This window comes from Ipomoea triloba, chromosome 13 (genome assembly GCF_003576645.1).
Source record: "Ipomoea triloba cultivar NCNSP0323 chromosome 13, ASM357664v1".
In the NCBI taxonomy this organism is placed as follows: domain Eukaryota; kingdom Viridiplantae; phylum Streptophyta; class Magnoliopsida; order Solanales; family Convolvulaceae; genus Ipomoea; species Ipomoea triloba.
Window position 1 is genome coordinate 23,782,449 of NC_044928.1, and position 27,655 is coordinate 23,810,103.

Genomic DNA, 27,655 nt, shown 5'->3' on the forward strand with positions numbered 1-27,655 from the left:
CGATCGACTCTCTATCTCCGCCAATAATTACATTCGCGAGTTTTAATTGAAACACTTCTGTTTCACGGTCAAAACATTGTGCGAAGAACTTAAGCGTATGGTGAAGTTGGATAAACGAGAGCAAACTTACCGTATTGGAGTAGAAAAATTAGGTAATGCTGGTTCAAAAAAAAAAAAAAAGAAATTAGATAGTGTGGAAGAATAGAATGTAACGATAGTTGTGATATATTTAAAATCTCAAATAGAATGTTTTATTTATAGGCAAAGCTCCATATATAATACTAACAAAATTTGGAGAGTTTAGTTTATTTTTGAAATAAATTAATCCATGTGACTATTTCCATCAGCTGGTGAGACACAAGCCCCAATTATGTCTCACCTGGCCAGCCAGTAGAACACAAATGGGACTTACGTCTGCACTAGCCAGCTGCGCAGTAGAACGCCGGCGTTCTACTGTTTTTTTTTTTTTTTTTTTTTTTTTGATGAAAAAAAAGCCACTTGCGTTCTACTGTTTGAAATAACGACTCGTGTGAAAATTGCCTTATTACAGAGTTGTTCACAGAATGCATCAACTTTAATAAAAAAATAAAATAAATAAATAAAGCTTTGTTTGTATTTGTCATCTGCTAATCTAGACCAAGAAAAAAAAAACATAAATATACCAACAACATTTGTACAGTTACATATTATTCTATTTCCAAATTTTACACTCTAATGATACAAAGAATAAAATTTATTGAGGTGAAGTAAATGAATTCACATATAAAATACCTCTCACAATACACAACATTACCAGATTCTAGTACCTAGTTCAAAAGATGAAGCCATAATGGGTATGGTGGACAAAGGAAAGAATGCTTGCACTTGAAAGCTAGCCATACACAAAACCCAAACTTCCAAGCGATATACTGATATGCAGTATACATGGATCACATTACGTCTATTCTTCCATTAGGAGCTTTATCACCTTAGCTTCTAATCCACGAAAAGCATGAACACCCCTAGTAGAGAAGAGTACATTATGTGAAAAAAGAGAAACTTGTAACACCTTAAGAGCTTTGTAGCCATAGCTGCTAATCCATGAAAGCATGAATAGCCGTAGTAAATAGGAGTGTGTTGTGCAAAAGAAGAGAAACTTGTAAAATACTAGTTGAGAAACACTCAATATTCATATTGCTTGTGAGCCATGCCCGATAAAGATTACAACTACGGTATATGTTAATCATTTAATCATAAAAAATCCATAAATACCAAGTTGCTTATGAATTATTGACTTAAAACAAGCTACAAGTATTGTATAATCTATAGTCCATGATCTTTGCCAAGCAATCTGATCAAGTGCCCATTTGGTGATATAGATTAGAGTGTTATACATGTTCAAAAATATTATAGATTAGAGTGTTATAGACACTTTTTAGTTTAGTTAAAGCACTACAACCCTCAAGTTCACTAAGATCTTCAAAGTCTAGAATCATAAATCATAATCATAATCTATAAAAGATAATCAACCAAATTGTACCATATAATCATAATCTATAATGTTTAATTCAACCAAACAAGACCTAAGAAGCTTTACCAAACCCCAACTGAATATGGCTACATTATAGGGCTTTAAGTACAGTGCCAGACAGATGCAAAGAAAGCCAGAACTACAGCATACCTTACTATTTCCATTTCCATATCGCTTCTCACTGTTTGAATAAGATGGTTCAGTTGGCATACTAGGTACCTTTTCTGCCCCACTCTGCTTTTCCTCCCGTACCTTCTCAAATACTTGAGTATACTCTTCCGCTGATGCAGGATCAGTTTCATCCCAATCACCAAATTTGGGAACAGCAAGACCATGATCAGGCTGCAGTAAAATTAAGGTTATTGGCCAGATGTTATCCACTAGCTTCAGAAAGTTGAATGTATACAAATGATACACTAAATATCTGGTACTAACTTCACAATACACACAGGAAAGGGGCTTGCTTACATCTTAAATTTCCTTATATGTATTAACTAGTTAGCTCGTTAAGATTAGAGAAACGAGATAGAATATGTTTTGAACTGACTCCTGACGATGATGATTGGCTCTTGTTTTCAACTTGGTCTCAACACTTTCTCATTAACTCAAGTATTTTTTATGGTCATTGTAAATTTTAAAATTGCTAAAGTCAACTCAGCTGATACCAACATATTGAAGAGGACAATGTTCAATAGCCAAAGAATCCAATTCTTCAAGTTCATTTTCTCAAGGAACTTTGATTTTATTTTCTCTTTTCCTTTTACAGGATGGCAGCTTGACTGCAAAAGATTGGATGGAGGGGATTCAATTTCAACACATCCAGGTTTGCAACTAGATCTTTTCACCAATAATCCTAGGGGATTCATAGAGATTTGACTGAATAAATGTGATGAAGAGGAAAAGATGAACTAGAGTTTAGACAAGGTCATTTCTAGCTACTGTAACAATCAAATCTTTCAAGTTTCTCTATGTAGCATTAGAACAAAGAGTATGCCTTTATGTTTTATGATACTAAGAAACCATAATACTAAATCGTTTAGCGTACCTAATTGTTTTGCCATTACTATTACAAATAGTCTTAAAATAGCTATAAATCTTTATGGTACTCTTGGATTCAAGTTTCTGATAAAATGTATGAGGTGAGGGAATGAGAAATGGCATTACCGTGTCATCACCTTTTGTAATTGATCTCAACCGGGATCTTCCAGGGGTGAAGGGAGCTACACCATGGCCACCTTCAGATGAACCCTTTCTTTCCCACGAAGGAGAGGAAACTCCACCTCCTTTCACTCCAGTCCTTACATTGAAATGAGGGTGCAGTGGTGAATGTTCATTGCTGTGGTCAGACTCCATACTCTGACGGGAGGCTTTCTTTGTGGTATCACCGGCACTTAAGCCCCCATAAAGATGTTGAGGCGACTCAAAAGGAGTTTTTCTTGCAGCATTTGCATTACGAAGGGAAGAATCAGTATTTCTCAAGTATCCTTCATCTTGATTCAGCTGCCGCACATGCCTTGTTTGCAATGCCTCTTGTCTCTTTTGTTCAGATTCTAATTTCTCATTTTGCAATTTTACGCCATGTTGATGACGAGGTGAGCCAGTTGATCTATTTAACACGGCATCATCCTTGCCAGTGTGGTGCCCATGGTTTGGCCTTGGAGCATCCCGTCTCTTATGACCTTTAGGTTCTGCTTCAGAATCTTCTTGCAGATTTTTAGGATTCATCTTGGAACCTTTTTTAGTTTTTCTAGTATTTTCAAAATAGACAGTGTAGGGGACATCTCCTTCACTTTCCCAGTTGCCAAAAGTTGGGATTGGTGAATGCTGCTGCTGCAAATTGGAACCATAAATACTTTAAAGTATATGCGCAGTGGATAGACTAAACATTCACAGGTAACTTCATAGCAATAGAACAATTCTGATCCAACACTATTCAGTAGCAAACCCGATCATTTTTCTCTTTCCACAGTAAGGATAGTAAAGCTTCAAACTTATTTATCCAACGGTTTTTCCTTGGTAGTTCCTCAGAAAGGTTTTCTATGGATGCAACAGCTTATGCATCATAGGATAATTCCCCTTCCCACCCCACACCCTAGAGGCCTCGTGTAGTTTGGAAGTTCTTAAAATATTAGGGTATAGCCCTCTGTCCCTCTGATTTCTCACTAGTTCATCCATCACCACCTCCTCTCCATTGGGAAGAGAAATTTATCAATTCATTCTCATTATTCATTACCCTTTTACATCAATACTGACATTTTGGATACTCTCTATATATGAATATAAAGATATTGGACTTGTTTCTTATTCCTTTTTGGGCAATGGGGAGGGCACCCTGACAGTGGCTGAGGAAATGAGATTAATAAATATGTCCTATCTCTTTGCTTACATATATGTATTATTAAATAGTCCACAGCCAAACATGTGATCCAGATAAACCCACAAGCACACAATTCATTTGGCACAAAGAACAACTCACAAACACAACTTTAGAAACCCTCATCTTCAAAATTAAGAACTACACAAGACTCAAATAAGGCTTAATTCCAGCATAAACAAAAAGAAAAGAAAAAGGATTAACTAAAGAATAAGGATCACAAATTTATCAGAAACTACGAGGCAGAAATAGAATGGTAGATAGTTTCATTCAGCAGCAAAGAATGCATAGATCAAACAGGAACTGAAAACGTATACTCACTGCCATTTTGTAGGAAATTAGGGTTCTTTCACCTCTTCAAGTGCAGTAGTTTAGAAAGAGAGTGATATGGGTAGCACCTCAGGATCTCTCCTCTATTAATTGGTCACTGGAGCGGTGGAGCCAAGTCGCCATGGAAGACCGAGACACAAGCGTGGAGACTGGGAGACGAGAGAGAGAGAGTGTAGAAGATGACCGGTTGACTGGAATTTTTTTTTTTTTAAACATCATTTTAACTAATAAGATTTAAGTCAAAGATTTAACTTATTTTTTATTTTACAACCAGGTTATTAAAATCTATTAATTCTTTGTTTTGTTTGTATATTAGTGAACGAATTGATCATGTTTGGTTAAGGCAGTTGGCTTCATTCTTTGACATGGTGGTGCGGTGCTGGTGATTGTGGTTATGTGGTGATAGTAATGGTAATAGAACCCAGTGTGGTAGCTCAAGTGGCAAGTGAGCTTTCTTTGTGGAGAGGAATTTCGGGAGAATTCGGGTTCAATTCCTTGACGATTCTCCTTTGGCCAGCTCCCGTGCCTCCCAGAGCGAACGTGGGTGGACAAGTGACGAGGCGTGCCTCCCGGAGCGAACGTGGGTGGAATCCGGACCGTTAAACGGAGAGAAAGACCCTGTAAATTTGATAATGATAATGATAGTTTGAAAAAAGAAGAGAGGGAATATAAATATGAGAAAATAAAGAATTTAAAGATGTCTTATAACTATAAATTTAGGAAGATATTTTTTGTCAAATTGTGTCATTTTTATCCGTGGACTAGAATGTACATTTTCCTACTTTATGTTCCTTAAATATTTAAACACGAAAAAAATTTTAAAAATGACTTCTGAAAGTCATTTTTCGAGTTTCTAAACAAACCCTAAACCCAAGCAAGCTTGGGAAACGAAGATCCACCCCAAACTCCTACTCTAGTAGGGAATCTATTGGCGATGGATGCTGCTACTTCGAAGAGACCGAGACCGGGTGTGGCAAAGGTGAAAATAGAAATTAATCTATTGAAAGGATGAGAATACCCTGTGTCAAACAGAGATTTAAAGTAAAATTTAATAAAGGATTACTTTAGGTAACGTTTTCGTAGTTAAGGGAATCGAACAAAAAATTAATTAGGAGACTTTTACAGAGAAATCGCAATAGTCCAGGACCCCAGCTGGTATAATCTCTTATATAAATTAATATGTTACTACTTACTACAAATGAGATGATCAATGGATAGAATCTACAAGGAATGGTTGGGGAAAATACTTTTTTTTTCTTTAAATAGGAAAAATGTATGAATATATGAGAATATTAATTAGTATATCCTAGATGTGATTGTGTATAAAAATTATGATTTGTCTTATTGTGATAATTTTGTGTATCACTTGAATAATTTTATGTTATGAAAGATATTATTTTGCTTTCCAATGAAATGGTTGGTTGAAGAGATTTGACTTTTAAGTATTTGTATGTTATAAGAGATGTTATTTTGTCTTCTATTGAATTGGATGGAGATATTTGTCTTTTAAGTATTTGTATGTTATAAGAAATAGTATTTTGCCTCCCATTGAAATGGATGGAGAGATTTGACATTTGAGTAGTTGTATATTATAAGATATAGATAGTATTTTGCCTACCAATAAAATGGTTGAAGAAATGATTGAAATGATGACTTGGCTTTGCCTTAATAGATTATTTATTAATACAACAAAGAATATTATGTTATTCCTTTACAAGATGTTATTTTCAATTCTTTATTTGCATTGTGCTATTTTTTCTTTCTTTCTTCACCAAATGTTTGTTTTTTTTCCTTTATATGATGTTATTTTTTTCTCAGAACTTATATAATAAAGTGGGGTGTCAAGGTGTCAATGTGGATTGAAGCTTGCGGGGTTAGCCTTAAACCATCCCGTGGTGGGATGAGTTAGGGCATTTAGAATTTTTGACCAGCAAAAATGCGGACCTCGGCGTAGGGGTGAGTGTCGGTCGGTTTCGGTCGGTTTTCGGTTAATAACCGAAAAATATTACGAATGCCTATAGACCGAAACCGACCGATTGATATGCATAACCGACATAACCGAAACCGACGGTTATCGATTTAATTAACCGAGAGAATCCATTTCAACAAAGTGTTTCAGAGTGTTATAAACATAAAATTGACTTTTAACAAAGCAAAATGGTAAAATCTACAGAGCAAGCAAACTGCAAAATAACTTATAATTTTCAAAGCAATCTATGACTTTTACAAAATAACTTTTAATTTTCACAAATAGTGAATACATATAATAGAATAAATAATTTACAGTATACATTTGCAAACCGTAGTGGTTGATAGGTACCCAATTGATAACGTGAGGCGTGAGACTGGAAGCGGTGGCGGCGTGTTGCAGTGAACCTTTAAGACTTCGGTGAGAAGATGTGAGATAGGAATCGGCGGTGGCAAGGGCGGCATGCTGCTGAGAATTGAGAAAGCATGAAGCTAGAAGCGGGGGTAGGCAGAGGAGATCAGATGTGGAAAACTTTGAGATTGCTTTTAGATTTTTATGAGAATTGATGAGCCGTGAGTGACTGAGTGTGGCGCAGAGGCAGTGAAGAGTGAGGAAAAGGTAAGGAGTGGGTTAAATTCTTAGGGTTAAAGATAAATATGATGGGCTATCATTGAATATAACATATCAGATGGGCCTAAGTAATTATTTATTCATTGGACTTAGTTTGGGTACACTATACCTCAATTTTAAATATAAATTAAGCCTCGGTTTTTCGGTCGGTTATTGATTTTTTTTTTTAAAAAAATCGATAACCGACCGAAAAACCGAAATAACCGACTTTTTTTGAACTATATAACCGAAACTGAACCGATAATCGAAAATTTCGGGCGGTTCGATTATCGGTGATCGGTTTTTCGGTCGGTCCGGTTATTTTGCTCACCCCTACCTCGGCGGGTTACGAGGGCTTTCTACACGTGCGTGAAACAAAAAGCTCACAAGGCCTGCCAATCTCCGTGGAGCGGATTAGGGTTACATGAACCCTAACCCATGTATGGTCTTGGTGGGCAAGTCCACCAAAAATTAGGTTCACAGTGGGATGACCAGACTGAGACTCAAGCTCATGACCTCCCATATGTACTAATATATTATCACATGTGATATACTTTAGTTAAGTTCTATATTTTCCAAACCATATACTTCTCTCCAAACTTGATTGAAGTGAACCTATAAATCAGCATTTTTTTTATTTAAAAAATGTTTAGTAAAATAAAAATATATCATTTATTTAAGTGATAGTTCACAAATATATACATACTTGTCCTTTGAAGTTATGAATGCCACTATTGAGTTGGTTGCTTGAAATAGAAATATAAGGCCGGAATATAATAACCTTCATCTTGTGATGTTGGAATCACCTATCAATATCAAATAATTTCTTTTTAACAAAGTATAAAGCAATGAACTAGGGCGTTTGGTTGGAGGGAATTAGAATGAAAGGGAATTATAATTTCATTCTCACTTAATTCTCATTTAATTTGAAAGCAATTAAATTTTTTTCGTTTGGTTGAAGGAATTGCAACTTGGGATTTTAATTCCATGGATTTTAGGAAGAAAAAAAATCTAAGACAAAATTACCCTTTCATTTTTCAATCTAAAATTGATGCTTGACCTTCCCTTATAGATTATAGCGTGTATTATTTTCGACTACTATCAACAGAGAACGTATTCCTGAGCAATAATCATTATATGTCAACCTTAATCAAGTATATTTTCTAATTCTCAAGTATTTAAATTTGATATGTGTATATAGCGTATTTGCCTAAATTTTGAACAACAAATTTTCATTATGCGCACTGATGGTGGGTGTGTTGTATAATATTCATTCTGTGCGCTGATCTATGCAATATTGAATGGCATGAGTTGTGTGTTTGCTAACTTTGTTTATAATAGCGAATAAATTCTTTATTTCTATGCAATAGTGATTGAAAATTTGCATTGTTTATAATAATAATAATAATAATAATAATAATAATTGGCATTTTATATTTTATACTACTTATTCCCTTTCGATTTCCATGTATACCAAACATTGAAATTGAAATTTCCAATAATTTTATTCCTACAAACCAAACACTGAAATTTAAACTCTCACTTTATTCCCACATTATTATTTTCTCATGAAATTATATACAATTTCTCAGTGGAGGTAACTGTTGACTCTTTGTGCTTCAGTAAGTTGAGAAAGTAGTTATGCACAGATACTACATTGTAATAGAGTCAGTAGTACTCAAAAAATATACAATTTCTCTCCTACTTGATTCTTTCCCTCTGACTAAACGCTAAATGAATTAGTCATAGTAATTCAAGCATATCTTACATTGGGTCGGAAACCATATAATATAATATCTTTGCACAAACATCATCTCATCGGGTTTGGTGTTACAAATAAAGCAAAAGAGTTTTGAGGACACTCATATTGTAAACTAATCCCAAATATAATGTATTTGAAACTAACTGTAAAATTTATTGAATGAGACCATATAATATTTTTAACGGAACACATTCATGTATGCATGTGAGCAGAGGATCGGAGTAATTGATATGATGGAGTAGACTATATAGGAAGGCTTTGCGTTTGGGCCATTTGAGCCTCTGGGATTTGATTTTGGCTGTTGGTCTTTTTGGTCTTGCTTTTTTTAAAATCTCCATAAAAATAGGAGGTTAACCCCCAAAGAGAGAGGGCTAGACAGATACCCTTCTCGGAGTGGAATTTCTCGGCGTAGAAGACGACGGCGAGCACCTCCGTCACGGAACGTAAAACGGCGCTTAAGACGGCCGACAACAACGAGGAACCGTAGCATATCACACCGGCGGCTCCCACGTAAAAGCACTGCCAAAGGATGGAAGTCCATATTACCACCACATAGTATTTCGCTTTCCCCATTTCGAATTCATTTGCCTCCCTTGAAATTGCCTGTCAATTGCCAAATCAAAGTGGATTTTTTTTAATAATGGAGTTTGATAGTTGATAAACTTGATACTATATATTTCCCCAGTGCACCACTATCACAGGCTCACATACACACAAATAATATTCTTAATTTCTTATCAACTTTATAAAGGAAAAAAAAAATTATTCCAACAAGTACTGTACAAATAATTGATGACATGTCTCCATCGGGACGTATAAACTTGACCAGTCAACTGTACTGTTGTTCTTCTTTGACTCAAAAGCATTTTATTTTCAATTCAGTTGACCCTTATTACATCCAACTGTTTTATTTTTATTATCAACTCTCATTATCATAGGAAGAAAAATGTTTTTTCTACTCCTAATTCTGCGTGCACGTTTTTTGACATAATCTATATTGATTGATTAAAACAAAAAAATTATAATATACAGTAGTATATCTCTTAACAATTAATGCCTACTTTAATTGCAGAAGAATATTTGATATATCAATTATGTATATATTTAGTTATATTATTTCCAAACTATTAGCATATATTTTAGGTGAATAGCTTTATTATATGCATTCCTACCTTTTCTGTTTATTTTACTGTTAAACTAATCTGTATGTAATCCTTTGTTTACAGCAAGTCAATTAATATATTATTCTCACTCTATAGATCAAATCTATGATGATTACCTGGAAATCCTTGTTTATGAGCATCCCAATGAGACAAAAAGCGGCGGCAAAGAAACCCATAACCAACTGGATCTCCAAAACCAAGGTATAGGTAATAGCTTGCTTTGCCTGCTTGTACACTAATTCTATGCATGGCATAATAAACCCATACATAAACGCGGCTAAAAGCGTGAGAACAAACCCCAGAATATACTCCCGGTTGGACTCGCCGTTGGGGCGGTCAGTGTTGGCGCCGGTGGCCAAAACGCCGGCGCCCATGGTCAACAGCACGATGGCGTTGACCGAGTAGGCCGTGAACCTCTGCTTGACCAGCAGGAACGCGAACCCGGCGGCGAAGGCGAGCTGGGAGATAATGAGGAGGGCAGAGGTGGAGACGGGGAGCTTGGACAGGCCGTAGGAGTAGAGATAATCGTCGAGGCCGGTGAGCGCGCCGAGGATGGCGGCGGGGACGATCAGCTTCGGGGGTATAAATAAGAGCTTTGCGGTGGGGCCCTGGGTTGTGCGGCGGAAAGCGTACGCGGCGGCTAGGAGGATAAAAGTGAGGGGCCAGCCGCCGGTGATTAGCCAGCTTACGAACCAAATACGGTTGCCGCCGCGGAGGAAGTAGAGGCGCGTGATGAGAGGGCCGCCGCAGTTTCCTATGCATAGCATTACGCAGCTGAGGAGGAGCACCAATCTTCTCCACATGGTAGTTGCTTCCATGTCTAATCAACTCCTCCGCTCCTTGATTAGCTTTGTATATATGTAGCTAGCTACCATTCGGTCACACAATGGATATATATAGCTAGCAAACATGCTAGCTGTAGGTGTGTACACAACGCTAGTACAAGAAGACTTTTTGCTAAAGAAGGGTAAGGGATTCTTACGAAAAGATGTGCAATACCAAAATTGTAAATATTTTGAATAGTATTGTGAATGTGATCGGAACTATATATATATATAGTATTTATAATACTAATATTTAATAATATTAATAAGAATATTTCTGAAGGAAGAAGGGATGTATATTGTGTATTGATTGTGAATGAACATTACAAAGAGGGATGAGTATTTATAGTACCAGGGTTTGAAATAAACAAATATACTTTTTGCAAAGTGTCCACGTATCAAAGCTAGTCTGGTTGCTTAGAGGATAATATTAAGGAGTCACATATTTGACTCCATTGGAACTTGTAAGCAATCTTTGCAGAGGAACAAAGTCAATCTTTACTGCTAAATATATTATTAGTTGCTCCAGCTTGGTGGAGAGGAGCTTATTTCATATCTATTTCTCTTTTGTTTCTTGTCGGTTATATTGTGTTGGAGTATCATCTACAGACTGATTAGTTCGGTATGAAGTAGCAATTAACAATTGTCTGCTTAGTAGAATCCTCCTTGATTAGCTTTGTAGCTAGCTACCTCCTCCTTGATTAGCTTTGTAGCTAGCTACCATTCGACCACACAATGAATATATATATATAGTTGTATGTGTGTACACAACTCTAGTACAAAAAGACTTTTCCCTAAAGAAGGGTAAGAGATTGTATGTTACAAAAAGATTTGCAATAGCAATATTGTAAATATTTGAATAAGAATTCACAACCATTTTTAAGTAAAATCATAGCGATTTTTTTAAAAATGTAACTAGTCACAGAATCTACAGAAATTTTAAAAAAAAAGAAAAGAAAATAGAGATCAAACTACACTTCCGCTACCATTCCACTTAGAACGGTCGCATAAAATATTTAAATATATTAAATAATATGTATTCTTTATTAAATTAGTCATATTTAAAGACCGGCCAGTTCCAACGCTCCTTTATCCTCTCCAGATCCGTCTCCCCTTAGAACCCCATACCATCTCTTCGTCTCCTCTCCATCTCTTCTAGCCACACACCACGCTCAATGCCGTCCGCCATAATCCTCTCCTCTCTTCTATCCATCTACACCACTATTCTCTTCTTCATCTTTGCTACTCTTTTAGTTTTGCTATTCTCTTCCTCTTCTTCTTCTCTGTAATCAAGTTCATTTGACAATATACATATCTGTATGAGCTATGTTATTCCGTTTAGTTTTATACATACAATAGGTTCATTATAACAATACTAAAATATCATTTTAATTCTACTGCAATACATATGTATATGAGCTAGCTGTGTTATTCAGTTTCATTTTATACACATAATAGGTTCACTATAGTATCATTTCAATTCTATTACAAATTTATTCGACAATATACATATTTGTAATGTGATACGTCACTGATTCACGATAATGACAATTGTGTTCTTTTAGTAGACCATGGTCCACCGTATAATGATGGGTAGATTACGCAGGAAGGGTATGAGTTTGGGTTACTTGAGCCTCTAGATTTTGATTTTGGTTGATGGTCTTACTAGTCTTGCTACTTTTAAACTCTCCATAGAAATAGGAGACGAACCCCCATAGAGAGAGGGCAAAAGAAATACCCTTCACGGCATGGAATTTTTCGCCGTAGAAGACGACGCCTAGCACCTCCGTGACGGAAAGCAAAGAGGCGATTACAATGCCGGACAACAATGATGAACCGTAGCATATTACACCAACGGCTCCGATGAAAAAGAATTGCCAAAGGATTGCACTCCATATTACCACCACATAGTATTTCGCTTCTCCCATTTCGAATCCACTTGCCTCCTTTGGAATTGCCTGCCAAATCAATGCATTATATTATATTGCCTCCTTATTTTGATTCAAAAAGTTTTTTTTTTTTTTTTTTATAAAGTATCCTCTATTTCCTTTTTAAATATGACAATACCAAAATGAAGTATTTTAATTTTATTTTTACTGATTGAATTAAGAAAAAAAAAAGTAATATATGACAAAAGTATAATTGACTTTATTTTAATATTAATTTTAGAGTTATTTCATTTTTGATTCTAAATTTATAAGTGACAATTTACTTTTGGTATTTTTTCAGAACATTCCTATTTGATCTTCCATCACACATCATTAAAAAAAATACATACAAACAATGCAACAAAACTAGAATTCTCCACCATTTTGACTCGTCTTCCTATTCACACTGCACGCATATATGTATTAATTGACATGTGTAATGTGTTTGCCTCATCATCCTATTCACACTGCACATATATGTATTGCGTGACATGTGTGCGAATTCAATCGTGTAAATCATGATCTACACGGTTTTATAAATTATAAATAAAAAGTACATTATTTACGTATATAAAGTATATTATTTAGATTTTAAAAATACATTATTTTGTATGTTATTAAATAATATACATTTAAACACAAATAATTTACTTTTAGAATATTAAAAATATACCTTATATTTATAAAAAAAATATTATTTAAGTATTACAAGTATATTATTTTGTATAATATATATTAAGTATACAAATAATTTATTTTTAATATATTAAAAATATATTTTTATATGGCTGGTCCACGTAGCATAATAATTTACTGTGCGAATTATATATTTAGCCTCATTGCCTGAGAGGCTCTAAAGGATAAACAATAAAGCATTCAAGCTGACTCTTTAAATTAAAAATTAAAACTAATATATATACATATACAAGTTGGTTTATATGCGGATACTATTTTTTGTGTGATTTGCATAAATGTTCAGAAATGTACCAGGGTGTGGTGTGGTGCATTTGTATATACATATTTTGGTAAATTTACAGGGTTTTGGGTGTGGTGCATTTGTATATACATAGTTTTTCCGTTTAACGAAATAGGGGGAATCGTCACTTGTGAAAATTGAACCCGGGTTCTCCCAAAATTCCTCCCCACAAAGAGAGCTCACTTGCCACTTGAGCTACCCCACTGAGTTATTTGTATATACATAGTGTGCAAATTAAAGTTACACAATTGCACAAAAAGGAGTAGCTGCCGCACCAAATATTGTCTCACACACACACACATATATGTATCATCGGGATCCACCTTGTATGATGAACCTTGATTCAAAAACAATGTCGTTTTATATTAAATGTTAATTAGTGCATTTTATTTAATAACATCAACCTATACTATGTTCATAATATTTATTGTATATGTCCACAAATCTAAACTAACATTCATAAACAATGAATGAAATGTACATTATTTGTATTTCCATTCACTCTATCTTAGGTTCATAAGTCCATTCATAAACATTATATTACCGACACATCATGTTTAATAACATTTATCATATACTATGTTCATATAAAATATTTGTTATATATGTTCACAAATCTAAACTTTAATGTCCATAAACATTAAACTAAATTTACATCATATGTATTTTCAATTTTCCATCACTCTATATAGTAAGTTCAGCTTTTAAAATACGTTAATCAATTATGAAAGCTTTTCCTTTTAAGATTCCTAAAAGCTAGATACCTAAACATACACGACTCCTTGTTATTCCTATTCTCGTATCAAAGTTTACAACGGTGTACATTTTTCTTTGGGTTCTATCTTTTATAATATAAAGAAAAAAAAAATTCCGACCAACTACTACTGTAGGAATAATTGATCAACCCAGTGCCCCTACGTCAAAATAGTTTTTAAAAAATATATATTTTTAGCAAATCAGGATATAATATGGAGAAACGTGAGATTGATGAATACCTGGAAATCCTTGTTTATAATCATGCCAATGGTACAAAAAGCCGTAGAAAAGAAACACATCACCAACTGGATCTCCAGAACCAACGTATAGGTAATCGCCTGCTTTGCCTGCTTGTACACCAACTCTATCCACGGCAGAACAAACCCGTACAAAAGCGCCGCCAAAAGCGTGAGAACAAACCCCAGAATATACTCCTTGTTCGACTCCCCGTTCGGCCGGTCACTGCTCGCCCCGAACGCCAAAACCCCGGCGCCCATGGTCAACAGCACAATCGCGTTGACCGAGTAGGCCGTGAACTTCTGCTTCACCAGCAGAAACGCGAACCCGGCGGTGAAGCCGAGGTGGGTGGCTATGATGAGGGCCTCGGTGGAGATGGGGAGCTTGGCCACGCCGTAGGCGTAGAGGTAGTCGTCGAGGCCGGTGAGGACGCCTATGGCGGCGGATGAGGTGAATACCTTGGGGGTTATGAAGAAGGGCTTTGCGGTTGGGGTTTGACGGCGGCGGCGGCGGAGAATATATGCGGCGGTTAGAGGGATTAGAGTGATGGGCCAGGCGGCGGTTACTAGCCAGCTTGAGAACCATATCCGGGTGCCGCCGCGGAGGAAGTAGAGGCGCGAGATGAGAGCGCCGCCGCAGTTTCCTATGCCTAGTAGTATGCAGTTGAGGAAGAGGATGAATTTTCTCCACACGGTGGACCTATCCTCAGAGGTTTCCATGGTTGATCAGCTTTGTATAGTAGCTAGCTTTCAGTCACACACTGAAATATCACTAGTGGAAGAGATGCTTAATTATTACAGGGAATCGTAATGTTCAGACTTTAAGACTTTACATGTTCGTTTTGAAAAAAAAAAAAAGAAAAAAGAAAAAGATGATAAGATGTCTGTATTTGACCAAGAACAGAAGCATGAGTGTCTATAGACTATAGGGGCCGGGGGCAAAGACTAAAATGGGAAGGAAACACACTTTGTTGATGAAAATGAGAGACTTTTAAAATGTGGACTAAAATGAGAAAAGAGTGCTTGGGGCATTCGATTCTTGTCAGAAATGTATGTCCTACATGCATTTGAGCCTAATTTTTTTTTTTTTTCCAAAATAAACCTAAGATGCAAGTGGAGCTTGCGTCTGATGAGGTATTATACCAGAGACGCAAGTCCCACTTGCGGAACTTGTGTCTCTTGCCCTTGTACACAGCAGCCAACGAGGGAGAGAAAGAGAGAGAGACGCATGGTGAGAATCCACCGTACCCTCAAATGTAAACTTAAAAGTGTATTACTTACAACTAAGTTAGTCAAGTTGTTAGCTTGGTGCATGATAACAAGGTTTCAAGTTTGACTAGTAGTAAGAGCGGCTTATGTCTATTATATTAGTCTTTTTCGTCTGAGTCGGTCAGTTATAGATAATTTAAGATGTCTTACCTCCTTGTGATCTTTTGCCGGTTAGGGTCACAAGATGAAGTTTACCTAGTGCATACTCTCAAGAATAGTCGTTGCGGGTTTTCTTTGTTACCCAAAATAAAAAGTTTACCACACAACCTATAAAAGTGCGTTCTATAATATGCAAAAATGTAATTAAAGATGTTCAAGCTTTAAAAATGTAATAGAATCAGTAGTACTAAAAGAAAAATTCATCATGTAAAATTACAAAGCACATCTGATTTTGAGTTTAACTTTTACATATCATAGAATGTACTTTGTAATTTTGTGTGATAGTAGATGCTACAGGATTGAAGATGTAAATTTGACGTATAATTTGGTCTGCCCATGATTAGTATGATATATGCTGGCTCTACTAAGGAGGTGGTGCTCCAACATGACTTGCATGCTCTACTATTGAGCAATTATGGTCGTCCCATATTCTTTTTACTTACATGGTGCATCTAACTTGAGTTTAATTTAACTAATAGTCCAGACTATACCTTGACCTTAGGTCGGGGACACATATCGTCCCATGAGGATGTTTTACATATATTATATATAAGTTGTTTATTTTGCAATTTGGACGAGCAAATTAAAAGACTTATGTGAGTAGTTACCAGGGGTCTGTGGGCATAGGGACAACTGGCTAGCAACTCACTAAGAGAGGTTAAAGTTATTTTCCTAAATACTTATGAGAGGAACCCAATCAACGAGACGTTATGATTGGGCTGGTTGTGGGAGTTACCGTTTTATTAGCCAAATTATATGATGTACTAGGTTCGTCTACCTTACATTGTACACCTTGGTTTAAAAATAACTTTCAGATTCTGTATCTGTAGTTAACACATTTCGTATCTGTAATTGACAGTTTTTGTACATGTTATCATATTATGTGTTAGCAATTATCAAGTTATTTGTTTGCACGTACAGAAACCGTTAACTATAGGTACAAAATGTATTAACTGAAGGTACAAAATTTTTGTATCAGAGTTCACAATGCAATATTTCATGGTATAACAATTGGTTCTATTAGCCTTGGGTTAATTAGTGAAACACATTTGCAGCTTGGGCTTATTAGGAATATTAGGATTGTGTATATATTGCATGTGCGATGTCAACCTAGGGTTATTGAGATTAAAAAGAATTTGTATTTGAATTCTGTTAATATTTTGGTGCACAACATTTATTAGTCCATCCTCCCCCACACTGCCAGCCACTGGTGGGCTAGACCGGGCCCCTCTCACTTTGAGAGGTTGCTCCACACTATCCCTGGTGAGACTCGATCCCTCTTCACCCTTGTGACTAAGTGAACTGCTGGGCCCCTCTCACTTTGAGAGGTTGCTCCACACCCACTATCCCTGGTGAGACTCGATCCCTCTTCACCCTTGTGACTAAGTGAACTGCTCATGCAGACAAAAAGACAACTTGCCTCCATGCAAGATCGAACTACAAACCTTCAATTTACAAGACTGACGCTCTACCACTGAGCTATAGGGGCCTACACTTAGTTATCATTATTTTAAACATGTTTTTGATTGCTTAGCTTCTTAGGCCCTCCCCAATAAGGGGATCATTCACATTTTTTAAGAAAAGTAGGTTGAGGTGGAAGGGAGAGAGAGAGTGTCAGCATACCTTGCAGGAGGAAGAGATTTTGGAACAGTATAATGTGGGCCCCATTGGATGAAGAAGTGCTGCGCCCCCATGGGCGCGTAAATTTTATTATTATTTTTTTTAGTTTTTGTTATTTTGTTTTGTTTTTTCCTTTTTCTTTTTTTTTTCTTCCACCTCATTTTCTCTTTCCTAATCACACTTACAAAATCTCCTCAAAATCTATACCAAATTTCTAACTATTGAAGAAGGCCTTATAGATTTTCTTGTACTATTAGTGACTAGTCTTGATCTTTTGTTGTCACATATTGTGTGTCATGTCCCTAATATAGCATCGAAGAAGTGCACTAGTACAATGTCATCCTTAAGAAATTAGAATATGGTACGCGATAATATGTGGCATTTGATTCATACTTTTAAATGAATATCTAAACATTTTCATTCCTATCTCCAAAGAGTTTTTAAAGTCGATTCTAAATAAAAGGTCAAAAATTAAACATTAATTATCAAAGTTGAATTAATTATTGTTGTACTTGTGTTAAAATTTTCCACCGTAGGGTTAGGATGAATTAATTAATCCTATTATTAAGGAAACTCCGATGAAAATCATGGCCACTTAATATGCATGGAAGAAATATCATGTCATATTAAACATTGATATGATGGAAGAATATGTAGCTGTTAGAGTTTGCTGTTTACGAACGCAATAGGAATCGTTAAAACTATATTTTAAATATGTTTTCCTTTTAAATTAAAATATTTCTTGCTGTTATAATTTTTTTAACCCAAATTTCAAACTTGAGATTTTAATTTAGTTTTCAAACTTAATTTTATGGATGTATATATCTTGTCTTTGGTGACAATTTATGTGTGTTACATATTTGAGTGCTCGCTCAAATATAATGGTTTAATCCATTTTATCCTGGGAAACGCATTTCTAGTGAGAGATAGCGAATCCATTTTAAAAAAAATATGTGTTATATAAGACTTGAATTTTCCTAATACACCGTTTAAAATTATTTTCTAAAAATTTGAATCCCATTTCTTTATTTCAATAATTTTGATTTATGGAGTTATTCTAAAACCTACAGTAGCATCAACATACTTGTTTGCAGCGACAGTACAGTAGCGCAGCTGCCTTATCCTCCATGGACTTCCCTATACTCCTTGCTCACTTGGCCATTGATCCAGACGAGGATGACATGGCCCATGGATCCAAATGAAAAAAAACGCCCAAGGCATCTTCGTCAGCCACACAGAGGGAGTAGTGGTTCACGCGCCGGAAGGAGGAGGAGGGTGGTGTGGAGTGTGGACACCCTAATTTAGTTAGGCCTTCCTCAATTGTTAAATTTTTTGTACAGATATTTAGGTTCCACCTAAGACACTAGGAGAGAAGGGAAAGAAAAAAGAAAAAGAAAAAGGAAAGAAAAAAGGAAAATCCAAAATGTCAGAATTTTTTTTTTAAAAAAAAAAACATTAAACTGGCATTCTTTACGCTCCTAGAAGACACGAAATCTGTGCCTCACTTGCTTGAGGCACAGTTGTATCTTGCCCAGTGGGGCCCACAAGCTCTGCCAAAATTCAATATATTGCAGAGAAAAACATCACTACAATACCCAAAACTACACCGTCATCTTTTACTGTTCCAAATTTCATTCAAAATCAACTAATGGGCATACCCTTAATGCGGTTTGACTAAAATTATTTTAATTTTAATCTTTTTTTGAAGATTTTAATTTTATTTTTTCTTAATGTTAAGGTCAACATTAATAAACTTAAAAAATTATATTAAATATACTATCAAATAAAAAATAAAATTTAGAAATAATAAAAAAAATTAAAAAAAATAAGTAAAAAAGAGATAATTGATTTGAATAATAAATACTCCGTAATAAAAATGTAAAATGGGGTAAAGGGGTACAAAGACTCTTGGGATGCTTTAATTTGTTTTAGGGCAATTAGAAAATGACCATAAAAGCTTTCCTTATTTGTGGGCAAGGGATAAGAATTTCTTGAAAGAAAGAAAAGAAAAGAAAATTTAAAAAAAGAAATTATTATTGAGCTTATTCACATCAAGTCTTTGTTACAATGATGTTCGTAACTACTTTCCCAAGTACTATAAACACATTGACTCTGTAACAATACAAAATTATTGCACAAAGAGTCAATATTGCCCTAGACTACAAGGTCTTGGCTAACAAATTAGACGTTGATCAAGTTCAAACTCAACAAAAAAGTGCACTATTGACTATTCAGATTTGAATCAACTCAATTATATCTCATTATGGCCGGACAATTAATTCAACCCAATTCAAAATTCTATACATAGTGCCTCAATCTAAATAAGTACAACCATTATATTCATTACTAGTTCCAACTCGATCAACAAGTCCAAAGGTTTGTTCATTAATCAAATCTCAAAATATATTTCACATTTAATTTGGAGTACAAATACTAAGAATCCACTACCATGTATTTACTCCTTGTCTTATACCTTACAATATCACAGTCAGGACACTCATTATACGTCACTATCAAATTGTAAATTAAAATCCCAAACATAATATATTTGAAACTAACTATAAATTTTATTGAATGAGACCATTTTTGTTGGAATTGAAATCTCAATGAAGTAGATTACATAGGAAGGGTTTGCGTTTGGGCCATTTGAGCCTCTGGGTTTTGATTTTGGTTGATTGTCTTGTTGGTCTTGCGGCTACTTTCAAAATCATGGTGGAAAAATGAATATATCCAAATTCATAAAGATAAAAGTTTTGAAGAACATCATGCACAAAGAAGAAGAAAAAAGGCGAAAATGTAATATTGGAGAAGATGATGACATTGAAATTAAAGTATGTGCGTAGATCAAGGATAGAATTACATTAAGGAGAAAAATTAATTAACCAAAGATCCGTACAGATGGAATGGTTTAATGAGCTTAATATTGTTTCATAGCATTAATTAAGGGGATGAAATTGCATTAATTAAGGGATGAAATTGGAAATTAATTTGGAGATGCAATTCAAGGGATCCAATTACAGAAGCTCAAGCTATATTAGAGATGCAATTCAAGGGATCCAATTACAGAAGCTCAAGCTATATTAAGAAAGCAACTAGTCCAAAATAGAAAGGGCCAAATTACAGAAGCAATTTCACAAGATCTCAACCCAGATTAATTCAAGATGGTTGAATGATATATATTCCTAAGGGATTAAATATGAGCCCAAGCTATATTAAGAAAGCAACTAATCCAAAATAGAAAGGGTCAAGGTTGGAGCAATATTTGAAGATTAATTCACAAGGATGGTGTGAATTTCATCAGACATTTTTTAAGATCAATTATGCATGGACATGGAGCTCAGAATAACGACCAAAAATATTTTTTATGTCTCACATAACATTAAAAATAGAGTTTATTATTGTAATGGTCCCTCGACTATAACGAAATTACCAATTTGGTCTTCGACAATTTTTCGTGCCCAATTAAGTCCCTCGACTTTGAAAATTTTAACCAATTTGGTCATCCGTTTATTTTGCCTTTAAACATCCGTTAAATCGGGATCAAATTGGTAATTTTGCTATAGTCAAGGGACCAAATTGGTAATTATTTTTTACTGAAATGGTCCCTTAACTATAGCAAAAATTACCAATTTGGTCCCGATTTAACGGATGTTTAACGGCAAAATAAACAAAGGACCAAATGGGTTAAAATTTTCAAAGTCGAGGGACTTAATTGGGCACAAAAAATTATCGAGGACCAAATTGGTAATTTCGCAATAGTTGAGGGACCATTTCGCTAATAAACTCTTAAAAATATTAAAAGTCTACTCATAGACCGGAAAGCCTATGAATCTAGCTGACAAAGATTCAAAATTGAAAGCGTCTTTTTCCAACGGACAAACTCTCAAAATATCTATAAATAGATGAAGATATAAAGCAGATAAAACAGACAGAGAAGACACAAAAGAACAACTCTTACAAGCAATACACAAAAAATGAACAAGTGAAAAATCTAGAGTGCTAATCTCTATCAAGAGAGACTTGACCTACAGTGAAGCATCTACTAAAGAGTCTCAAAGTTAGAAGAAAACAAATCTTGTTTTTGTGAACCAAGAGGTTACTCTACCGGAGTGCAAAAAGGGGGTTGTCACAAATGAGTGTGAAATCCTGGTGCAGCTAGTGTGGGCTTGGTGATCAAAGCACGGGCTTGGTGATCAAATTAAAGCACTAGATCACGGGGCGTAATTTAGTGTGGGCTTAGCTTGGTGATCAAAACACTAGATTATGGAAGAACACGATTAGTGCAGGTTTGGTGACCAAAGCACTAGATCGTGGATAATTCATTGTATCTTGTAATCAAGGAGTGGTGGATATAGTGGATTCCTCCTGCAGATAGGAGAAAGTGGAGTAGGAGGATTACATACACCTCCGAACCACTATAAATTCTTGTGTCTTTATTTACTTGCACTATTTATTTTATACTTGCTTGATTCATGTAAAACACAGACTACAAATCATTTATTATTCCGCTGTGTACAAGACACTAACAATCTGTTAAGTGTTTTGGTTTGATTTTATATTTGACTTAGTAATTCGAATTGAGAGAAAGTCTATTCACCCCCTCTAGATTTTTCCTTATCTCTTTTGAGACCGAGGTCCATCCTAAATAAAAAGTCAAAAATTAAACATTAATTATCATCAAAGTTGAATTGATTTTATTGTTGTAATTGTGTTAAAATTTTGGGAGGCATTAATTAATCCTATTATTAAGGAAACTCACGGGAGCTGGCCCAGGATCCAGGGGAAATCGTCACTTGTGAAAATTGAACCCAGGTCCTCCCAAAATTTCTCCTCACAAAAAGAGCTCACTTGCCACTTGAGCTACCCCATTAGGTTTTTATCATGTCATATTAAACATTGATATGATGGAAGAATGTGTAGCTGTTGAGTTTGCTTTTTACGAACGCAATGGGAATCGCTAAAACTAGATTTTTTAAATATGTTTTCCTTTTAAAATATTTCTTGCTTTAATAATTTTTTTTACCCAAATTTCAAACTTTAGATTTTAATTTAGTTTTCAAACTTAATTCCATGTAAGTCTCTTGTGTTTGGTGGCAATTTATGTAACACATATTCGAGTGGTCGCTCAAATATAATGGTTTAATCTATTTTATCCTGGGCAACGCATTCCTAGTGGGAGATAGCGAATCAATTTTAAGTAAAATATGTGTTACATAAGACTTGAATTTTTCCAATGCACCGTTTAAAATTATTTTCTAAAAATTCAAATCCCATAACTTTATTTCAATAATTTTGATTTATGGAGTTATTCTAAAACCTACAGTAGCATCAACAAAAAGTGTTGCCTATTCAGATTTGTATTAACTCAATTATATCCCATTATGGCCGGACAATGTTGGAATAAGTACAACCATTATATTCATTACTAGTTCAAACTCTGACAAGTCTGAATCAAACAAGTCCAAGGGTTTGTCAAAGACCTTGTGGTCAAGCGGCATAGCTGTAGCCTTCCCAAGTGAGAGGTCACAAAAAAAAAAAAAAAAAAAAACAAGCCCAAAGGTTTCTTCATTAAGCAAATCTCAAAATATATTTCACATTTAATTTGGAGTACAAATACTAAAAATCCACTACTATGTATTTACTCTTGTCTTATACCTGACAATATCACAGTCAGGACACTCATACATCACTATCGAATTGTAAATTAATCCCAAACATAATATATTTGAAACTAACTATAAATTTTATTGAATGAGACCATTTTTGTTGGAATTGAAATCTCAATGAAGTAGATTACATAGGAAGGGTTTGCGATTGGGCCATTTGAGCCTCTGGGTTTTGATTTTGGTTGATGGTCTTGTTGGTCTTGCGGCTAATTTTAAAATCTCCATAGAAATAGGAGACCATCCCCCAAAGAGAGAGGGCTAGAGAGATACCCTTCTGAGATTCGAATTTTTCGCCGTAGAAGACAACGCCTAACACCTCCGTGACGGAAAGTAAGACGGCGATTATGACGGCCGACAACAACGAGGAACCGTAACATATCACACCAACGGCTCCCACGTAAAAGCACTGCCAAAGGATGGCAGTCCATATTACCACCACATAGTATTTCGCTTTTCCCATTTCGAATTCATTTGCCTCCCTTGAAATTGCCTGCACCCAAATCAAACCATCATTAATCATAATTTTTTATAGCAGGTTACAGTCCACTTTTGGTACTAATATTATTGTGGTATGACTATAATAAAGTGAACGAAGTGTTTTAGTAATTAAGAATACAAGGGAAAAAAAAAAATAATAACATGCTACAAAAATACACCTCGTTTCAAGCAGTGTTTCAAAATTTCTATCTAGACACCGATTAATCGCTTTCTAGGCGCTAGGTGCTGGCCGGTCACCTAGCGTATCACCATAATCACGGGTCTAGGCGGCCGACTAGGCCGCTTAAGCGCCGCATGGGCCACCTAAGCTCTGACCAACTAGGCACCGGCTAGGTCGCCTAATCGACTGATTAGCTATTGTTCCCATCTTTTTAAAAAACTCATTTTACTCACAATGGCATCATTTTGAACAACATAACCCTAAATCTTTCAAACTTTAGATTTTTTTAGGTTAATATTTAATATTTTAGTATTACCTATTAAACTATTAAATAGTTTATAACTATCAAGTCTTAAAAATTTAAATATATATACACACAAAATTTTAAAAAATAAAAAATAAAATAAAGAAATATACGTGCGCCTAGACACCGATTAATCCCCGCCTAGATGCCCTAGGCGCTAGGCCCCTCGAGCCCTCGAGGAGCACCTAGTGATTTTTTCAACCATGGTTTCAAGCCAATTATATTATTAATTAAAAATCTAGATGATATGTATTAATTAAATACCTAAAAGTAATAAGACAAATGTTTAGGCCAGGGATAAGTATTAAACAGCGACCTTAAAGTCAAGATTTTTTCCCCAAATCCATAAACTAGAATCTAACTAAAATATTGTACAATAATCAATCAACCATAGATATTATATGCACTAACTGACAAGGAATCAATGACAAGGTACTCTTGAAATATTTATTTACAGTTGTTTAAATTATTTAAAAATATAACAATGATTAGTCGACAGCCTAGAACAGTGTTCTCACATAAAAGTTCAACGTACATTTTTGTTTCGATCTTATCATGGAGTTTTATTATTATTTTTTAATAATGGAGTTTGGCATGCAACGCATGGTAGTTGATACTATTCCCCCAGTGCACCATGTTCACAGCTCATATGTCAACGCACAAATAATATTCTTATCAACTTTATACAGAAAAAAAAAAAAATATTCCAACGCAAGTACTGTACAAATAATTGATGACAAGTCTCCATCTCGGGTCGTATAAACATGACCAGCCAATTGCTGGTCTTCTTTAGCTCAAAGTATTTTATTTTCAGTGGACCCCTTGAAGAAGAGTACGCCCAACTTTTTATTTTTATTATCGAATCTCATTATCATAAGAAGGAAAGTGTTATTTGTACTCCTAATTGTGTGTGTATGTTTTTTTTTGTTTTTACATAATCTGTATTGATTAGTTAAAAGAAAAAATTATAAAATAAACAATTAAGGAGTACGGTAATTGACATTATGCAGTAATAAAGTTCATAATTTTATATTGTAAAATAGGGAGTTTGAGGATATATATGAAGAAGAATAAAGGTGTACTTGGACGGAACGTTTTAAGAATCTTCGACATATATACAACTTGAACAATTGCTAAAGACGAAGGACAGTATTTCATGGTTCCACTTTTTTGTTTTTGTTTTTAATTTTTTGGGTGCCATAGTGATTACGATGTTTGGTTTAATTTGATCTTAGAATATAAGGTGATGGTTGGATTTAGCACAACTTTTGAAAGATGTTAACGTAATGGGTTAGAAATTACTCCATGTCTCCATCATCCCTCACATTTTCTAATTGTAGATGTAGTTAATATTATTTAAAAAAAATAAATTAAGATGTATAAAAAAAAAAAAAAAAATCCGTCATCCCCACCTAGGCTATTTTTGTCGTCCTAGAAATAAACCAACCTAGTTACCCATACCGATTAAGAGTTGAACTTGTAATGTTATGGTTACTAGTCAACAATATAACTAAATGGCTTGTTTTACGGCATTATGCCCACAATCAATATATTTACAATTCTCCACTATTTAATCTAACCGTACCCACACAACTTCAACTTACTCTCAAAATATAATATAATTATTTAAATCTGTTATTTAAAGAAGTTTAAAAGTGTTGCATAAAGTCAATAAAAAGGGCAAAAATAGTGTTCAAAATTATTTTAAAACAAAAAACAAAAACAAAACAAAATTGCTACGAGAGATGATTCTGATTCTTATCGTTTCAGAGATGAGGATGGTCTTATGTATAAGTAGGTCGGAATAATTTAAATCTCTTTAGTCAAAAGTTAGTGGGTTGCCCATCCCAGATACCTATAGCTTATGCCCGCTTATGTCTAATGATTAGAAGTTAGAACAAAAGTGTGACGTATTATAAATTCCTAAACTGTTGTTCTCCATTTGAAGAAAAATATATCCAGAAACTGCGATTATCAAATAAAATTCTGGTGAAAGTACTAGAGTGATATCTGACGTTAGAAAACATAATTAGTAATCCAACTTTTTCCCAATGTTTTAATAATATTCCAAAGTACGTTAAAAATGACGATTTTGGAAAATAATAATAATAATTTAACATACTTTTGTATGTAAGAAAATTTGATCTTTTTAGGTAGTGTTTCAACTTAAAGAGGTATTATTGAGAAATTAAATTTGTAACTATTATTTTCAACTATTATATACTGTGATAATGCCTTCAGAGAGAAAATTGAGAAATTATAGAACAGCTATTAGGATTACCTGGAAATCCTTGTTTATAATCATGCCAACGGTACAAAAAGCAGTAGCAGCGAAACACATCACCAACTGGATCTCCAAAACCAACGTATAAGTGATCGCCTGCTTTGCCTGCTTGTACACCAACTCAATCCATGGCAGAATAAACCCATACAAAAGCGCCGCCAAAAGCGTGAGAATAAACCCCAGAATATACTCCTTATTCGACTCCCCGTTCGGCCGGTCACTGCTCGCCCCGAACGCCAAAACCCCGGCCCCCATGGTCAACAGCACGATCGCGTTGACCGAGTAGGCCGTGAACTTCTGCTTCACCAGCAAAAACGCGAATCCGGCGGTGAAGGCGAGCTGGGTGGCGATGAGGAGGGCGGAGGTGGAGACGGGGAGCTTGGCCACGCCGTAGGTGTAGAGATAGTCGTCGAGGCCGGTGAAAACGCCGATGGCGGCCGCGGAGGCGAAGAGCTTAGGGGTTATGAAGAAGAGCTTTGTGGTGGGGCCTTCCGTTGAGCGGCGGAAAGCGTAGGCGGCGGCTAAGGGGATGAAAGTGAGCGGCCAGGCGCCGGTGACTAGCCAGCTTGTGAACCAAATCCGGTTGCCGCCGCGGAGGAAGTAGAGGCGGGAGATGAGAGGGCCGCCGCAGTTTCCTATGCTTAGGATTACGCAGTTGAGGACGAGCATGAATCTTCTCCACTTGGTAGACCTACCCTCAGTTGTTTCCATGGCTAATCAACTGTACTCGTCCTTGATTGGCTTTGTAGCTATCTACCATTTGGTCACACACTGAATATATAGCATGCTAGATGTATGTGTGTACACATGTTACATGTTATATCTATGTATACATGAGTATATATGTATATTTATTACTTATACATACTAGGGGATAGATGTCAATCTTAGAACAAAACTAATGGGCTTAATTACTTGACAAGTTTGATGGGTGGAAATTTAGTGGGTTAGCTTGATATCCTAAGCTACTTAATATGTTAATTGCATATTATGTGTCTATCGTCAACATATTATGTGTCACACATAATTTGTTAACTACAAACACAATGTTAACTCTAGATGGAAAAAGTTTGTGTGAGATCGTCTCACGGATCTTTATTCGTGAGACGGAACAGATCAAGATGAAATGTAATACTTATACTAACAAATGCAATACTAAATCATAAATAAAGTATTACATTTCATCTTGACCCGATCCGTCTCACGAATCCGTGAGACGCTCTCATACAAATGTGACTCACTCTAGATATATAGGGCA

At 35.3% G+C, this 27,655-nt stretch overlaps 4 protein-coding genes and 1 non-coding gene across 6 annotated transcripts; all 5 read right to left on the bottom strand.

The window, feature by feature from the left end:
• Positions 1–632: 632 nt before the first annotated feature.
• Positions 633–4,402, bottom strand: LOC116002441 (RPM1-interacting protein 4-like). 2 transcript variants are annotated; one of them, XM_031242582.1, is made up of 4 exons: positions 4,206–4,402; positions 2,675–3,337; positions 1,661–1,852; positions 633–1,001 (listed from the first exon to the last, which is right to left on the bottom strand). In XM_031242582.1, exons 1-4 carry the CDS (start codon positions 4,209–4,211, stop codon positions 969–971), a joined length of 894 nt encoding a protein of 297 aa, XP_031098442.1. In that variant the 5' UTR covers positions 4,212–4,402; the 3' UTR covers positions 633–968. The 2 variants fall into 2 exon arrangements, with proteins under 2 accessions (XP_031098442.1, XP_031098441.1); XM_031242581.1 differs by having other exon boundaries at positions 2,675–3,340.
• Positions 4,403–8,561: 4,159 nt separating this feature from the next.
• Positions 8,562–10,783, bottom strand: LOC116002319 (purine permease 3-like). Its single transcript, XM_031242431.1, has 2 exons — positions 9,834–10,783; positions 8,562–9,157 (listed from the first exon to the last, which is right to left on the bottom strand). Exons 1-2 carry the CDS (start codon positions 10,533–10,535, stop codon positions 8,798–8,800), a joined length of 1,062 nt encoding a protein of 353 aa, XP_031098291.1. The 5' UTR covers positions 10,536–10,783; the 3' UTR covers positions 8,562–8,797.
• Positions 10,784–11,950: 1,167 nt separating this feature from the next.
• Positions 11,951–15,336, bottom strand: LOC116002318 (purine permease 3-like). The gene is made up of 2 exons (XM_031242430.1): positions 14,441–15,336; positions 11,951–12,499 (listed from the first exon to the last, which is right to left on the bottom strand). The coding sequence occupies exons 1-2, from the start codon at positions 15,155–15,157 to the stop codon at positions 12,140–12,142; spliced, it is 1,077 nt and encodes a 358-aa protein (XP_031098290.1). The 5' UTR covers positions 15,158–15,336; the 3' UTR covers positions 11,951–12,139.
• A 1,946-nt stretch (positions 15,337–17,282) lies between these two features.
• TRNAT-UGU lies at positions 17,283–17,354 on the bottom strand. Its single transcript has one exon. It is a non-coding gene; the product is annotated as a tRNA-Thr (tRNA).
• Positions 17,355–23,038: 5,684 nt separating this feature from the next.
• Positions 23,039–27,153, bottom strand: LOC116002626 (purine permease 3-like). The gene is made up of 2 exons (XM_031242793.1): positions 26,395–27,153; positions 23,039–23,641 (listed from the first exon to the last, which is right to left on the bottom strand). Exons 1-2 carry the CDS (start codon positions 27,106–27,108, stop codon positions 23,279–23,281), a joined length of 1,077 nt encoding a protein of 358 aa, XP_031098653.1. The 5' UTR covers positions 27,109–27,153; the 3' UTR covers positions 23,039–23,278.
• Between the last annotated feature and the right edge of the window lie 502 nt (positions 27,154–27,655).

What these genes read in the sequence shown, in the direction of transcription:
- LOC116002441 (XM_031242581.1), bottom strand. An exon ending in TTACAAAAGGTGATGACACG is followed by an intron (nt 1,853 to 2,674) that starts GTAATGCCATTT and finishes ATTTTACTGCAG; the next exon opens with CCTGATCATGGTCTTGCTGT. An exon ending in ATGGAAATGGAAATAGTAAG is followed by an intron (nt 1,002 to 1,660) that starts GTATGCTGTAGT and finishes CTTCTCTACTAG; the next exon opens with GGGTGTTCATGCTTTTCGTG.
- LOC116002319 (XM_031242431.1), bottom strand. Translation starts at nt 10,535, where the DNA reads ATGGAAGCAACTACCATGTGGAGAAGATTGGTGCTCCTCCTCAGCTGC. An exon ending in TCATAAACAAGGATTTCCAG is followed by an intron (nt 9,158 to 9,833) that starts GTAATCATCATA and finishes GGCAATTGACAG; the next exon opens with GCAATTTCAAGGGAGGCAAA.
- LOC116002318 (XM_031242430.1), bottom strand. Translation starts at nt 15,157, where the DNA reads ATGGAAACCTCTGAGGATAGGTCCACCGTGTGGAGAAAATTCATCCTC. An exon ending in TTATAAACAAGGATTTCCAG is followed by an intron (nt 12,500 to 14,440) that starts GTATTCATCAAT and finishes TTGATTTGGCAG; the next exon opens with GCAATTCCAAAGGAGGCAAG.
- LOC116002626 (XM_031242793.1), bottom strand. Translation starts at nt 27,108, where the DNA reads ATGGAAACAACTGAGGGTAGGTCTACCAAGTGGAGAAGATTCATGCTC. An exon ending in TTATAAACAAGGATTTCCAG is followed by an intron (nt 23,642 to 26,394) that starts GTAATCCTAATA and finishes ATTTGGGTGCAG; the next exon opens with GCAATTTCAAGGGAGGCAAA.